We start from the raw sequence: 14,751 nt of genomic DNA on the forward strand, positions 1-14,751 counted from the left end.
TTAACCATCCAGATCTCTCAGGTCTTCAGGGACTGGTCAGCTTTCTGTCCCCAGAGTCAGAACTAAACATGGTAAAGCAGCATTCAGTTATTAAGCTCCAAACATCTAGAACAAACTCCCAGAAACCTGCAGGTCCGCTGCAACTATTACTACTTTTAAATCCAGGCTGAAGACTTTTCTTTTTGTCGCTGCTTTTAATTGAACTATTCATATCTTAGACTGCACTGTAACTTTTATCCATGTATTTTTTCTTTTTATGTTTATTTTATTAGCTTTTATTTTTAATGACTGATTTTAAATGCCATTTTCTTAATGTCTTTCATTTTTTGTAAAGCACTTTGAATTGCCTTGTGTTGAAAAGTGCTATATAAATAAACTTGCCTTGCCTTGCCTTGCTTTGCCTTGCCTATGGAGCTCAAATGCTTTTTCTCTTGCGGGTTTACCACAAGGTGAGTACCTTTTTTTTATTTGCTTCTTTTTTACACATGCTCTCTCCAGTACAGGTTAGCTCTGAGTGTTAGCGATGCTAATGTAAACAAAGACCATATTACGTCCAAAACAGTCGGGCAATGTTTCAAATCACTTGTTTCTGATAGGGCCATGGGTGTAAAGCCAGCCCACATTTCCGATATTACGTCATATCGGACGCAAATCTGGATCAGCTCCGTTGTTCCCCCGTTTTTAGAGATTTGGGTACGGAGGAAAAGAGAGAGGGTTTTATTTTCTGACACTTTGTGAGTTCCCTTACACACCGGGGACACATATTTGTGTATGAAGGACATTAAAAAGTGCATTTTGCATGATAGGTCCCCTTTAAGACTTATTTACCGGCAGAGTCCTAGACAGGGTTCACTTCTAGTTCTTGAAAGATAAACTACCTTCTTACAGGGGGAAAAACATTATGGAAAGATAATGAGATGTGAAGCCTGAGGTTGGTAAACAGTCCAACAGACCAGCTTACCTTCCACTCTGGCTGTGCTCTGACAGCGGAGGGCGACTGGTACCGAAACTGACACTGGAGCCCATCGGAGGGCAGAGAGGGAGGCTCCCATGTGACGTTTAGGACCCCACTGCTCTGGGTCACTGCCTTAACATTAATGGGGGTGTGGGGTTTCACTGCAGGGGTAATGGCATAGAAGAGTGAGTGAATCTCTTACAGCTGCAGAACACCTAATAAACATGATCGCAGGTAATGAAAAAACCTGACAAATATTTATTTCTACATTCTTATCTCATGCTGTTAATCATTTTTTGTTCTGTAACTAGTAAGCACTACTACGACCTCAATAATTAAAATGTTCTCTTCAAACATACAACTGTTTCCTGTATGAATATTTAATGTGGCAGTGCTTTTCTCTGCAGTACATTTTTGCCTTCAACATCTATTTTATAGTATATCTAAACTTAAAGGTGGGGTAGGTAAGTTTGAGAAACCGGCTTGAAATCGCTAGAATTTGAAAATACACAACCGGAGAAAATCTGCCACTTCCTCACAGAGCCCCTCCTCCAACACACACGAACGCGCACATGACCAATGAGGGCACGTGATAAGTTTGTGCCCCGATGGAAGGCTGACATGCAGGTAGGCTATCCAATCCGTTTAGCAGGGCCGGCTAATACTTTTTACAGTATTACGGCTTCTACAGATGACATTTTTTTTATGGATTTTTTGTCAAAGCACTTAAGATATTCATTGCTATCGGGATGTTAAGAGCATTCCATGGAATATAACAAAAAGTGTATCTCGAGCCGGTTTGAAACTTACCTACCCCACCTTTAACAGAAGAAAACTAATACTGTGTAGATATTTCCACATGCTTTTTTATTTTTGAAATATGATATTATCATAAATGACAAGAGGCAACTCATGTTTGATGGACAAGAAAGATGCCCTGTTTCTACTTTGGTCAAAGTCTCAAGCAATTTGTTAAAACTTTGTATGTCATTGATACAAAAACAATGACAGATATACTGTAAACCTGCTAATATGTTGAGGTGGGAGGAGTGCCACTTTATCTTAAAACACTTTCAAATCCAACTAAATCCCCCTTTTATCTTCTTTTTAATTTTGATATGTTCCTCACACAAATACATCTTGCTCACCATGATCTGTGGGTGTGAGGTAGATGGGTTTAGATCTGATGGGCCCTAGCAGGGAGGGCACCTCCAGCCATAGCTTGTAGCAGTTCATCCTCAGAGGCTGGAAGGTGCACTTTGTCTTCATGGTTCGAAGACACGGCAAGCAGGAAGGCCAAGGAGGCCCCGTCTGCCCCACTTCCTCCCCCATTTGTTCCCTCTTCTCCATCACATCGCACGGCAGGTCAGCCCACCTGAAGAGAGTAAGAAAAATACACTGATCATTATAGCTTAAAAGACAATGCTACAGTATGTCAGTCCCGGATTAATGGGTAATGCAAAGTAATTTCTGTAGCTTTTAACATAATTTTAATTGAATATGATGACATTGTAGTCATCAAAGGAATTGCTATGATCTTGGAGAAGGACATCTTTTGCTGGATTCAAGTCAAATGAGAAGTGATTATATGTTCAGGCAAGTCTTCTTCTTCTTCTTCTTCTTCTTCTTCTTCTTCTTCTTCTTCTTCTTCTTCTTCTTCTTCTTCTTCTTCTTCTTCTTCTTCTTCTTCTTCTTCTTCTTCTTCTTCTTCTTCTTCTTCTTCTTCTTCTTCTTCTTCTTCTTCTTCTTCTTCTTCTTCTTCTTCTTCTTCTTCACACCTTTTCAGCAATATTGCTGCATTCCCAGATCTTAGCAATTAAACTTGCAGTCACACATAAGATTGGTGACATAACTGTGCAAATGAGAACTACATTGTACACAACACTTGGAATTACAACCGTTCTCATTTAAAAATAATAATGTCCAGATGGAATGAGGTATTTTTTCAGTCTCTATTCAGGAGAATTAGAGGTAACAGAGTACATAATCATGTTGTACAAGAGAGTTATGAAACACTCAATCCATCATTCTGTCAGTCCTCATTGTTTTTCTGTGTTACAAGTGTAAAGACCTAGTGTTTCTGTAAGGCCAGAAGCCTTACTGCTGTTGACTTATTGTTTACTTAGGAAATAAACTTCCCGATATCCTTTGGCACATATTTTATGGCTGTACTCACTTAAATGTCCGGTACACTTTGTCCAGGAAATGTGTGATTCAGCACACAGACTTCAGATGTTTCATTAACAATGCCATAGCTTGCACAAACATCCATGGAGACAGTAACTGTAAAATGTAAATTGCCTGCTTACCTGTATCTGATTTTAGGGTTAGTGTACAGCGTGTTCGTCCAGCTACATTCCATAGCATCGATATCACCACTGGTTTCACAGTTTATTTTGATGTAAGCTCCTAGGACACACACAGAGAAATACACAATAACAAACTTCACCTGAAGTAGCCTCTGAGTACTGGGGTTATTTTGGTTCACATTGTTGTTCTGTGGCATGTCACCACTCTCTTTCCTGTCTTTGTCCACACAGGGACTTTCAGGAACTTCAAAAGATCAGAGGGGATATGTTGATGTTCGACAATCACGACAGGAAACGCTCATCAATGTATTCTACTGTAAATATACGATTTCTAAAGATGGAGTCTCTTTTCTGTAATATTCACCTTTGATGTGAACACGCAAAAAGGCTTACCTTCTACATAGATCCGGCTTTGTGCCTGGGTCCAGTTCTTAGTCTTGCACTGCAGCACTGCATACATCTGAGTCTCTGAAGGACGAAATGTGATTTTGCTCACCTGGTTTGGGAATGAAAAGACAAAAATAATTGGAATTTACATTGACTTTTCTTAAAATACACAGGGAAGTCATTAAACTAGTTAGAAATGTTCCCAGAAACACACAAAACCTGAAGGAAAATATTTGTTCCTTACCCATTGGTTGAGCGGATGGTACAGACTACGATTAAGCGCCTGATTGGGGTTCAAGTTGAGCATCCATGTGGCCGTGCTGGCATTGATGCTGTGGTCGTTGAAGACACAATACATCGTGACATTTTCCCCAGACCGTGCTACAACTGTCTGAGGGATGTAGCTCACCGCTGCACACACACAAAAACATCACGATATTGTTTGTTTGTTCTTTTTACTTTTTGTGATTAACAGGATCTCTCTTATGACATTTCTTATTATATAAATGTCATTGAAATCTCAAAGTTAAAAACCAGAAGCCAAATGGATGTCAAACGTAACAAAGAAGAGGAAAAACAAAAACCCTTCAGTGAACAATTGCCTGACTCATTTTCATTTTAAAATGTATGTTTTTCTACAAAAGTAAAAAAACTGAGATTTTGAAAACTTTTTCTGTATGGAACCTGCGTAAAGAGTTGTCCTCCAACCACCTCCTCAGATGCAGCCTAAGAAAACATCTTCATGTAGACAAAAGGAAAACAAAATGAATGACACATTGCTAACAGTGCTTATTGAAATACTTTCCAAAACGTTGCTGCTTTTCTATCCCTTTCAGTATTTCATTTGCAGTAAAGTAACGTTTCTGAAGCTCGTTTCGGTGAAATTACTCAAGAGTTGCAAACTTTAAAACCCGACACACGGACATGTTTTTGAAACAGGGTCAGCTTTCCTCATGTGATACAGAGAGGAGCAACACTCTGTAAACAGCAATGCATACACATGCATATGTACTAATGCTGTAAAAATTATCGCGTTAACGGCGGTAATTAATTTTTTTAATTAATTGCCTTAAAATATTTAACGCATAGCCTACGCATGTGCAGAATGGCCCGCCCCATATATCCCACCAGTGGCAGCGCCAGGGTATGGCTGGGGTAGGCTACAGCCATACCATGAAATGGCTTAGCCCCACCATGAAAAATGATGTTAAAGTAAGCAAAATAAAGTCCGCCAACTCACACCAAGTAAATTGCACAGACCGATTGATTTCAGTAGCCACTTGTCTGATACCGAATACGAGAAACGGTTTTGAAAACTTTTGTCACATCATGGGAGCCTGCCTGCAGACCTCCACTCTCAGGACAGTTCCGGTGCAGACCTCCACTCTCAGGACACCTCCACCATAGATATATATAAACACTAGATGGCTCATGGGAGATTTTCCAGCGTAGCTGACCGGCCGCCATCTTGCTACAGTCAACAGTTACTCTGATTCGCGTTATGGTAGCTGTTGTCAGGTGAGTGATCTGCACAAAAATACTCTTAACTCACTGAAATCTTGACTGATTTACAAACGGTTTGGTTTATTATAAACATGATTAGCATGGCTATGATACAGGATGCTTGGACATGTTGGAATTGCAGCTTTTCTTTGTGTATGTGGTTGTATTTATTAGCTGGCTAATAACAAGAGGCTGTCAGTGAGACCTAGTATTACAAAGTTGACCCACAACTCCACCAGTGGGAGAGGCAGAACTGCTCTTTCTTTCAACACAACTTAAGTTACACATGATTTCTTCCAAGTGGTTTGGCTTGTTAAAAACATCTTGCATTATGATACAGGAATTTGCTGGCTTTGTGTTTACAGAAGTACCTGACTATGCCGGACTTTTGTGCAGCCTACGGATGCTCTAATCACCGCAGTCTGGAAACAAGAACCCGTGGGATCACCTTTCACGTGTAAGATATGACAATATTATGACTACAATTAGGATAATCGTTAATTACTTAGTGGATGTATGTACATTACAAGTCCTGCTACACAGGATCAGTGGGGCTATGTGAGATAATAGTATTGCAAGATTGTTGTTGACCCAGCCTCTTTAGAATATGTTGTTACCATTTCTTTACACAATTATTTAATGTTTCTATTGGACACCTTTTTTATTACTCAGTGTGGTTGTCTTATTCTTAAAGTAGGCTATACATACATGCATACATACCAAAAATATGATAATTTCGGTGTGTATTTTTGTCCTACCCTTAATGTTAAAGGAAAGAAGGGAGGAACATGTTGACAATAATTTATATATCTGGCTACCTTTCTCATGTTTTTAAGGTTTCCCAAAACCAAATAGAGGAGGAGGCAGTGGGAACTCGCCCAAAGAAGGGACGGTTTTGTTTCCTGTGACAGGACACTGCTCTGCAGTGAGCACTTCAGGAGTGAGGAATTTGACCGGACAGGAGACGCAGCACTATGTTCCCCACATATGTTTATGTTTGCTCAGTCTAATAAACCCATAACATGGTTGTGAAAGAATACCAAAGCTGAGGCTGGACGGTGATTGATTGTTGGTGTGCCATGTGTTCTTCTTAATAATAATAATAATAATAATACATTTATTTTGGGGGGCCGCCTTTCATAACACCCAAGGACACATAGGATAGTTTATGTTTAAATTGTTCCCTATATTGCATAGGGGCAATATAGGGAACAATTTAAACAGTGGATTTTGTGATATATCAGCCGGGGTGAGACAAGACAAACCACAAATGGACTACAGAAGGACACAAAAGGACACATGGTACAGTTTATATTATTCTTGGTCTTTTTTCAATAACATATTTCAAAGGTTCTGGATTTGTTTACAAATCTAGAAACTAAATACAAAACTAGGATGATATGAAGATCTCATGTCAAAAATAATTGTGATAAATTAGACAGAACTGGCCTGTCTGTGAGCACATTTTATGTTGGTTTGGTTCTTCTGATAAAGGTGTGAATATCTAAATAATATACCAACATATGCTATTGTCATTAGTTGTGTCCCTGTTCTTAAAGCTAAGGCATTGCTAAATTAACAACTCTTGGCTTACAGAGTGGTAACATGAGACCGATTTTTATATATAAAATATAAATGTATTTTAATTTTATAATTTATTTTAAATATTAACAATATAATAAAATAAATGGAAATATATACACCGGCAAATATTTAATATAAATACCTTGTGTGTGTGTGTATAGCTATTGCTTTATCTGATTAATGTTATTTTCATATGAAAGTCCATGATTATAAGTATGCAGTATCATAACTACATCTTTGAAAACCAAACCGTTTGAAAATTGGTTGAAAATTGAGCAAGCTATGGTTATTTAAATAGTAAACCATAATGTTATGAATGAGAGAACTGCCTGTAGCAAGATGGCGGCCAAGTGGCAACGTCGGTCTCAATTGGCCAGCAGCGCGGGTGAGTCATCTAGTGTTTATATATATCTATGACCTCCACTGTCAGTACAGGAAGTGACGATTCTGACGCGTTTTTTTCCCCGCCCACCTAAGGACTCGTTTGATGGAAGTTTTCAAATCACAATGGAGACTCATCACGGAGGTGATCAGTCAGCCCACCGTGCACTTTAGGTCGGCTTTGGTCAAGCCCTTTTGACCCCCCCAGCCTGGTTCTTGTAAAAGTGTTTCGCTCAAATGACACCATGGAGGAATGTAACAGGAGTTGACAGGGGACTCTGCCCGCCTCACGAGTGCCTATTTTCGGACACTTTTTTTCACTTTTCCCCGGTTTTATTATTTTTAATTTTTTTGCTATTTCACCCGGGATTTTGACCATTTTTGTTGCATTTTTCTCCTCTCCTCTCACTGATGGAATGGCAAACGCGACCCACTGTCGGAGGGCCTCCGCGCAGGCCCGGCCTAGTGCCGGTGCTCTGGCGGTCGGTTCCTCCGAACTGCGGGTTCGACTCTGATGGCCGGGAGGGTGTGCTGCGTTGGGGTGGGGGACTCCCCCCACTCTGCGTGTCTCTTCCTTCCCAGGCCGGCCGATATGAAGCGTGACCAAGACGCACCGTCCAGGGGTCCCACGGGTCCCGCAGCGGGGTGGAGGTTCCCAGCTGGAACCTCCCCACCTCCGCTGCGGTGCACCCGGCAAACACGGTTGTTTCTCGAACCTTCCACTGTTGTCTAGCGGGTGTAACTAAAATACAAGATGTCGTATTTATATAAATAAATAATAAATAATAAATATATATCTATATAGATAATAAGTGTCAGTACGATTTTATTTTGTATTTGCGTGCATTTCCTGTTCGGATAGTGGCGCTGCGGCTGTACTGATAGTAACAACAATACAAGGTGTCCGTATATATATCTATATATATACACATATACATATATGTATATAATAAGTGTCACGATCCGATTTTATTTTGTATTTGCGTGCATTTCCTGTTTGGAAAGTGGCACTGTACTGATAGTGGTGATTTTATTTTGGAATTCTTAGCGTGCACTTCCTGTCCTGAGAGTGGAGGTGTCCTGAGAGTGGAGGTCTGCACCGGAACTGTCCTGAGAGTGGAGGTCTGCAGGCAGACCCCTCTCTGTCACGTAGTGATCGTCTTCTCAATAGAACATCTTTGATAATGTCTTCTGGCCAATCAGAATCAAGATAACGGCGTGATGTTGTTGCAGGAAGTCCCGACGGAGAATACTTTTGCTGTAGTACATCTCATCGATACAACATTACGTGTTGATAGAAATCAACACGTAATGAAATAAGACTCCACGGTTTGATGATTGATAGGTGTGTGTGGGCTGTCTTTCATTTTGACACACAGAACAATGTTATAATAAACATACTGTATGTTAAATGGATATATCCGCCTTCTTTCATTTATCTTTCCATTCCCACAACAATATACATAAAGAAATGGCATATTTTGGACATAGTTCGAATGGTGATTAATCATGATTAATTAATTTTTAAGCTGTGATTAATCTGATTAAAAATTGTAATCGTTTGACAGCCCTAATATGTACACAAAATAGTTATAGCAGATATGCTCACACACTAATGACAAACCCTTAGCGCTGCCAGCTACTGGTCTGCTGATGTTCACATTTTAATTAGCAGCTTGATATTGCAGAAAACAAACAGTGCAAGTTATTTATAGTTTCTGATTGAAAAGATAATTCAAAGTGTACACAAATCTTGGTCTAATTTCTCAACTCTTAGATTCATCCTTTCAATACCTTCATATTCGGCTTGTTGGCCACATGTTTAGCATTTACCTATTGGTAAAGCAACACTGTGTCACCCCACATGATTTGTAGCTTGTCACTAGCCTAGAGATCCTCTGGTTCACAGTCTATTGATGTGGACCACACTGGAACGAGTTCATTTGAATAGTTTAGCATTAACATAAATCTTCCTGAGAGATAATGAGGTCATTTGTGGAAATCTACCACAGTGGGGGGTGTGTGTTGGATAGTAGCAGTTGAACCAGACAGTTTCAAAATGTTAGTTAGCCAAACTCTTTGCAAACAAAAAAGAAAATCTCACATCCTGATTTAAGGGCCTACACATACCCAGATAACCTCTCAGCTCAGTTCAGCTGTTTCAGTTCTGAAACAACACGCAAACTAACAAAGAGCAACCAATGTGATAAGAGTGACACAACGAAGACTATGTTTTTTATGTAAACAGGTATTGTAATTGTAAAATTATGTCAGCTACTTAATATTCATAGATGTATTAAGCTGCCTGCAACAATCAACAAAACCCATCTAACATCTGTAATAATACAACAACACTTTCAGTTTGAACAAGAGTACAAGATCAAAAATATCACCTATGTCTCTATCTAGCGGTAAGGAAATGGTGCTTACAGTACAGGTAGATGTGGTGACGTTCACTCCACTCGCTCCACAATGGAGGCTTGTCCAGGCTGGAGGAGCGGACCTGGATGGTGTAGTTCAGTTCGGGCTTCAGCTCCAGAGACAGCCTGGGCTCTTCTGATACAGACACCACCTGCACACCGGGTTATTATTGTAAATTAAAACTGAAGCTAAAACAAAAAACTGCTGTAATAGCTCAAAACATTGTTGTCCTTTGAGAAAAACTAAGAGAACATTTCCGTTGATGAAATGTAGCTATTCAGCTCAAGTCTAATGTTTAAGAACTGAGGTTGGGATGAAATCGAAGGAGGCCAGTTTAGTGTGGTAGTGAAAGGTGCTCAAGTTGATTCCCAAATCATAAGATGTAAACATTATGGCCATTCCTACACAGTTCTCCAACCATTATACCTTACTTTAAGAGGTACCTACAGCGTCTTATAGAGGGTTAAGAGAGAACATATTATTTTAATTGTATATTTGAGTCTTAAACAGAAGAACTACAGTCTGACCGCTGGATGAATCATAGAGCCTATGATCCACTGCTGAACACTAAGATCCACTGTGCTGAACACAGACGTGCCGACAGCCACTACATAAACACAATGTCTTGTTAGTGGAAAGGTTCACTGCGTGAAAGGCAATTCAGTATGTGTATGCATGACTCACTCGAGGTTAAAACTAACTTGTGAAAGTTTCTCTTTAACAACCTTACCAATAGACTATGAGTTCTTCAAGATCCACAGTATTTTTATCTTCTCTTTCTGAAGCTTATCTTGCATACTTTGCAAATTCCACCAAATATATTCTGTTTGAAACAAAATGAAAGCATGAAGCTGATCACTGAGGCAGTTTTGTTTTTTGTTCAAAGTAAAATAGTGACATTTTGGTACCACATCCAATCAGACAACCTTAACAAGCAATTATAATTAATAACTGGTGGCTGCAGAGGATGTATATATTATGTAAAGCCTATAATAAGAACAATCATTGCAAAAAAAAAATGCTTATGAACCCTTTATGAAAGATTATTATTATTATCAAAAGCTACAAATGTTTTTAGATCAAATGACTCAGTGGGTGCAGTGGCAGACTCTTGCAAGGTCACTTCTTGGATAGAAGTGCATATTGTATCAAAGCTGAATGTTACCTGCCAGGCCGGGTGAGTGGTGTTAGGAGAGTGCCGGACTTCGTATCTCAGCCGACCGGCATCAGAGTGGGGGGGGTCATCCCACTGCAGTATCAGTTCTGCCTTAATGGTCTGGATGTGTGACAGGTTGACTGGAGGACTCAGTCTCACTGCAGAAAAATAAAAGATTGTCTCACAAACAGAAGGACATCACAGCAGGATCAGTTTACTGCTAATCATAATGTCCTGTAAATCCTATGGATTATTAGAACTGTATATGAAATAGAAGTATTTTCAACATATTGCTCTTAAAATTACAATATCTGAGTTTGCATGTGTTTGGGGTCACTTAATACATATGTGGTTATTAACCATGATATAACAGCACTCCCCATCTAAAGGCGACCTTTGCAGTGATTACTATTATCTTCATAAAGACCAATCTTCACTTCTTGTCCTTATGCCAGGATTATGAAAATAAATTAGATTAATCCATCTCACGATTTAGTAAAAAATATTGACAACAAAAAAATCACTTTGCCTTTTCAGTCTTGCATAGTGCAAGAAAAGTATGCACTTAAATGTCAGCCAATAATGAGTGGATTTTGAATCAAAACAAACAGTTGGATATTTTGAATATTCAATGATTTATTCTTAGCAGTACATTAAGCTTAATATTTAGACTTATTGATCATTAAAAAGGTGTATATTAGAGGCCAGCTCCCAGACTTGTATCTACTGTCACTCACTAAGACAGGTTGAATTATGACAAATATATATATATGTTTTATGAGACATAAAACACAGTGATGTCTACTGGGAGAGAAACAGTAATAATAGCTAAATAATGTATTTTCCAGACTGCTGTCACATCATTTAAAAAGACTGACTTTCTTGTGTTCCACCACTGAAGGTACTGTAAGGACTTATTAAACATGATACCCTCTATTGGTAGACAGGAAATTGCCCTTTTCTTTTCATAGTCCTAACCTCATCACATTTGAATACATAGTCTTCAGTAATTTGAGCTTATTTTCATGGTTACAGAGGTAGAAAGATCTATTGATAGTTAATGAAGCATGTCCTTTCATTATGCAAATTGACCACACTGTTAAATACTCTAAAGCTGCACCACTTAGAAAAAATCATCTAAAAAGGCAGAAAATAAAAAAAGACACGCATGAACCTCAGAGCGGCAACAATTAATTAGAGCAAGACATTTTAACAATTGTAATGATAATTCAAGCATTTTTTATCGACTTAACGCAAAGTATTTGATGATGTCAAGGGTCCCTATTGTAAACTGTTTTTCTTGGTCTTATATTGCTGCATGTTTTGAAGTTTTAAAAACCCGACACCATTTGTTGACGTCACCTCGGACCCTTGGGCTGATTAAACGATAATACAAGTAAGTGCCCAATGCAGCACACAGTTTTAACAAATACTTTAAGCTTTTCTCAGTACCACTTTCTAATAAGGAATACTTTGAATATCATTTATGATTTGTAACCAAATAGTTGATTATTACTATTATTTTACAATAATTTGTTTTTGTTTCTAAACTAATAATAAATAAATAAATAAATAAATAATGCTTCACACATGTTTAACAGTTAAGAACAAGTTTAATGTTGCCAGATTGTGTACTGGGCAATGCCATCATTTAGAACTTGTCTTTATTATTACATTACATTGCATTTAGCTGACGCTTTTATCCAAAGCGACTTACAATAAGTGCGTTCGACCAACAAGATACAAACTTGAAGAAAACAGAATCATATAAGTACATCAGGTTTCATAGAGCTAAAACATTTCAAGTGCTACTCAACTGGCTATAGATAAGCCAGTCCTTTATTAGTATATAAGTGCTTCGTTAGTAATTCTATCGCTCGAAGTGGAGTCGAAAGAGATGAGTTTTCAGTCTGCGCCGGAAGATGTGTAAGCTATCTGCTGTCCTGATTTCAATGGGGAGCTCATTCCACCATTTTGGAGCCAGGATAGCAAACCGACGTGTTTTTGCTGATGGGAACTTGGGTCCCCCTCGCAGTGTGGGTGCAGGGAGCTGTTTGGCTGATGCAGAGCGGAGTGCACGTGCTGGGGTGTACAGTTTAACCATGTCCTGGATGTAGGAAGGGCCAGATCCATTCGCAGCATGGTACGCAAGTACCATTGTCTTGAAGTGGATTCTAGCAGTTACCGGAAGCCAGTGAAGGGAGCGGAGGAGCGGCGTGGTGTGGGAACATTTAGGAAGGTTGAAGACCAGACGAGCCGCTGCATTCTGGATGAGCTGCAGAGGTCGGATGGCACATGCAGGTAGACCAGCCAGGAGGGAGTTGCAGTAGTCTAGGCGTGAGATGACGAGAGCCTGGACCAGAACCTGCATCGCTTTCTGGGTCAGGTGGGGACGTATCCTTCTGATGTTGTAAAGCATGCATCTGCAGCAGCGGGTTGTAGCAGCGATGTTTGCAGTGAAGGACAGTTTGTTATCTAGGGTCACACCCAGATTCCTTGCAGTCTGAGTCGGGGAAACAATAGAGGTGCCAATGTTGATTGTCAGGTCAAGAGTGGGACAATCTTTTCCCAGAAGGAAAAGCAGTTCAGTCTTGTCAAGGTTGAGCTTGAGGTGGTGAGCAGACATCCACTGAGAGATGTCAGCTAGACAAGCAGAGATGCGTGCGACGACCTGGGTCTCTGAGCGGGGCAAGGACAGAATTAATTGGGTGTCGTCAGCGTAGCAGTGGTATGAAAAACCATGCGGGCTAATGACAGATCCGAGCGAGTTTGTGTACAGGGAGAAGAGGAGGGGACCAAGAACAGAGCCCTGAGGGACCCCTGTAGTTAATTGACAAGGGTCGGACTCGGACCCTTTCCAAGTTACCCTGTAGGTACGGTCATTGAGGTGCCTAAACCCATTTCGTAGGTAGTCTGTGAATTACTAGCATTCAGTTTTACATTTGTATTAGGTGCAATAGCACTTATTTCATACATTACAATACAACACCTGCAGCACAGACATAACTGTAGCTACGGCAGAGCAAAAGTTTTCCAATTAAGGTAAAAAACAAGGATAACTCCTTAGAGATGCATTTCATAAAAAGCTGCAAGGCCTAAAGTTCATAGAGAAAACAAATATACATTATAAAATGGACAAGTCAAATCAAGCAATCTGATTGGTTCTTAGCCGTGATATAATGAGCGTATATCACGGGTAGAATTGTAGTTACTTATCACAAGTCAGTATCCCTCAGTGTCTGAGAAAAAGCTACAACCGTTACATTACGTCCGTTACGAAACTAACTAACTAACTAACTAACTAACTAACAAAGCTTAAGATGAAAACATTTAAGGTTAACTTCGACCTCCGGGGTGGCCTTACTATGGAGGAGTGGATTGAGCAGTGCCTATCTCCAGAAAAAAAAGCACCTAAACGACGACATGCAGAGCTACGTGAAGAGCAGGTAGACCAACTGGAAAAGTACCACCATTCAAAAGCTTTCTGATGCGGGTCTTGAAACAAAGCAGAGAAATTATGACCGTTAGTGGCCACAGGTGCGAGAGCTCTCTCCAGAGCTACTGGAAGCCGAATCTCGGGGACCGGAGAAAGTGGAGCAATATTCTCACCACACCAAGCAACAGCCTAGTACAACCTCAACCTATACAAGTAACCACGTAAGCCATTCTACTGATGCTGGACAGTTTTTCAGTGGCTGCACAATAAACGGCAACATACAAATGAATGTAAATAAATAGCCAAATAATCCATCAACTGTCTAATATGTTCGCTAGCTGTTAGTGTTGTTGCATAGCAACCACCTCGGCCTCGCACTATGTTTCGTGCAGAAGGCAACGGAGGGACTATTTTATTTTGAACATCATTATTTACTAATGACAAGTATTTAAAGGGGACCTATCATGCAAAATTGACTTTTGTACGTCTTTTATACATGAATATGTCCCCGGTAGTGTTGCACGGTGTACCGATACTTGAAAGGTACCGCGATACCCTGCCGTTAAAAACGGTACGATTCCTCCGTTTCATTAGTATCGGTACTTTAAGAATGACGGGG

General features: G+C 39.8%; 1 protein-coding gene and 1 long non-coding RNA gene across 4 annotated transcripts in view; one reads left to right on the top strand and one right to left on the bottom strand.

Moving 5' to 3' along the window:
- Positions 1-14,751, bottom strand: part of lepr (leptin receptor) — a 64,428-nt gene that overhangs the window by 12,268 nt on the left and 37,409 nt on the right. For all 3 annotated transcript variants that reach the window (XM_034081776.2, XM_034081775.2, XM_034081777.2), the window contains exons 7-13: positions 10,706-10,854; positions 9,550-9,691; positions 3,896-4,062; positions 3,658-3,760; positions 3,265-3,364; positions 2,104-2,330; positions 962-1,116 (exon numbers count right to left, since the gene is read on the bottom strand). In XM_034081776.2, the coding sequence (XP_033937667.1) occupies positions 962-1,116; positions 2,104-2,330; positions 3,265-3,364; positions 3,658-3,760; positions 3,896-4,062; positions 9,550-9,691; positions 10,706-10,854 (1,043 nt within the window). The remainder of the gene's footprint in view (positions 1-961; positions 1,117-2,103; positions 2,331-3,264; positions 3,365-3,657; positions 3,761-3,895; positions 4,063-9,549; positions 9,692-10,705; positions 10,855-14,751) is intronic.
- On the top strand, positions 4,993-6,226 carry LOC139433714 (uncharacterized). The gene is made up of 3 exons (XR_011643106.1): positions 4,993-5,169; positions 5,520-5,611; positions 5,991-6,226. It is a non-coding gene; the product is annotated as an uncharacterized lncRNA (long non-coding RNA).

The sequence above is a fragment of the Pseudochaenichthys georgianus genome, chromosome 4 (genome assembly GCF_902827115.2).
Source record: "Pseudochaenichthys georgianus chromosome 4, fPseGeo1.2, whole genome shotgun sequence".
NCBI lineage: Eukaryota > Metazoa > Chordata > Actinopteri > Perciformes > Channichthyidae > Pseudochaenichthys > Pseudochaenichthys georgianus.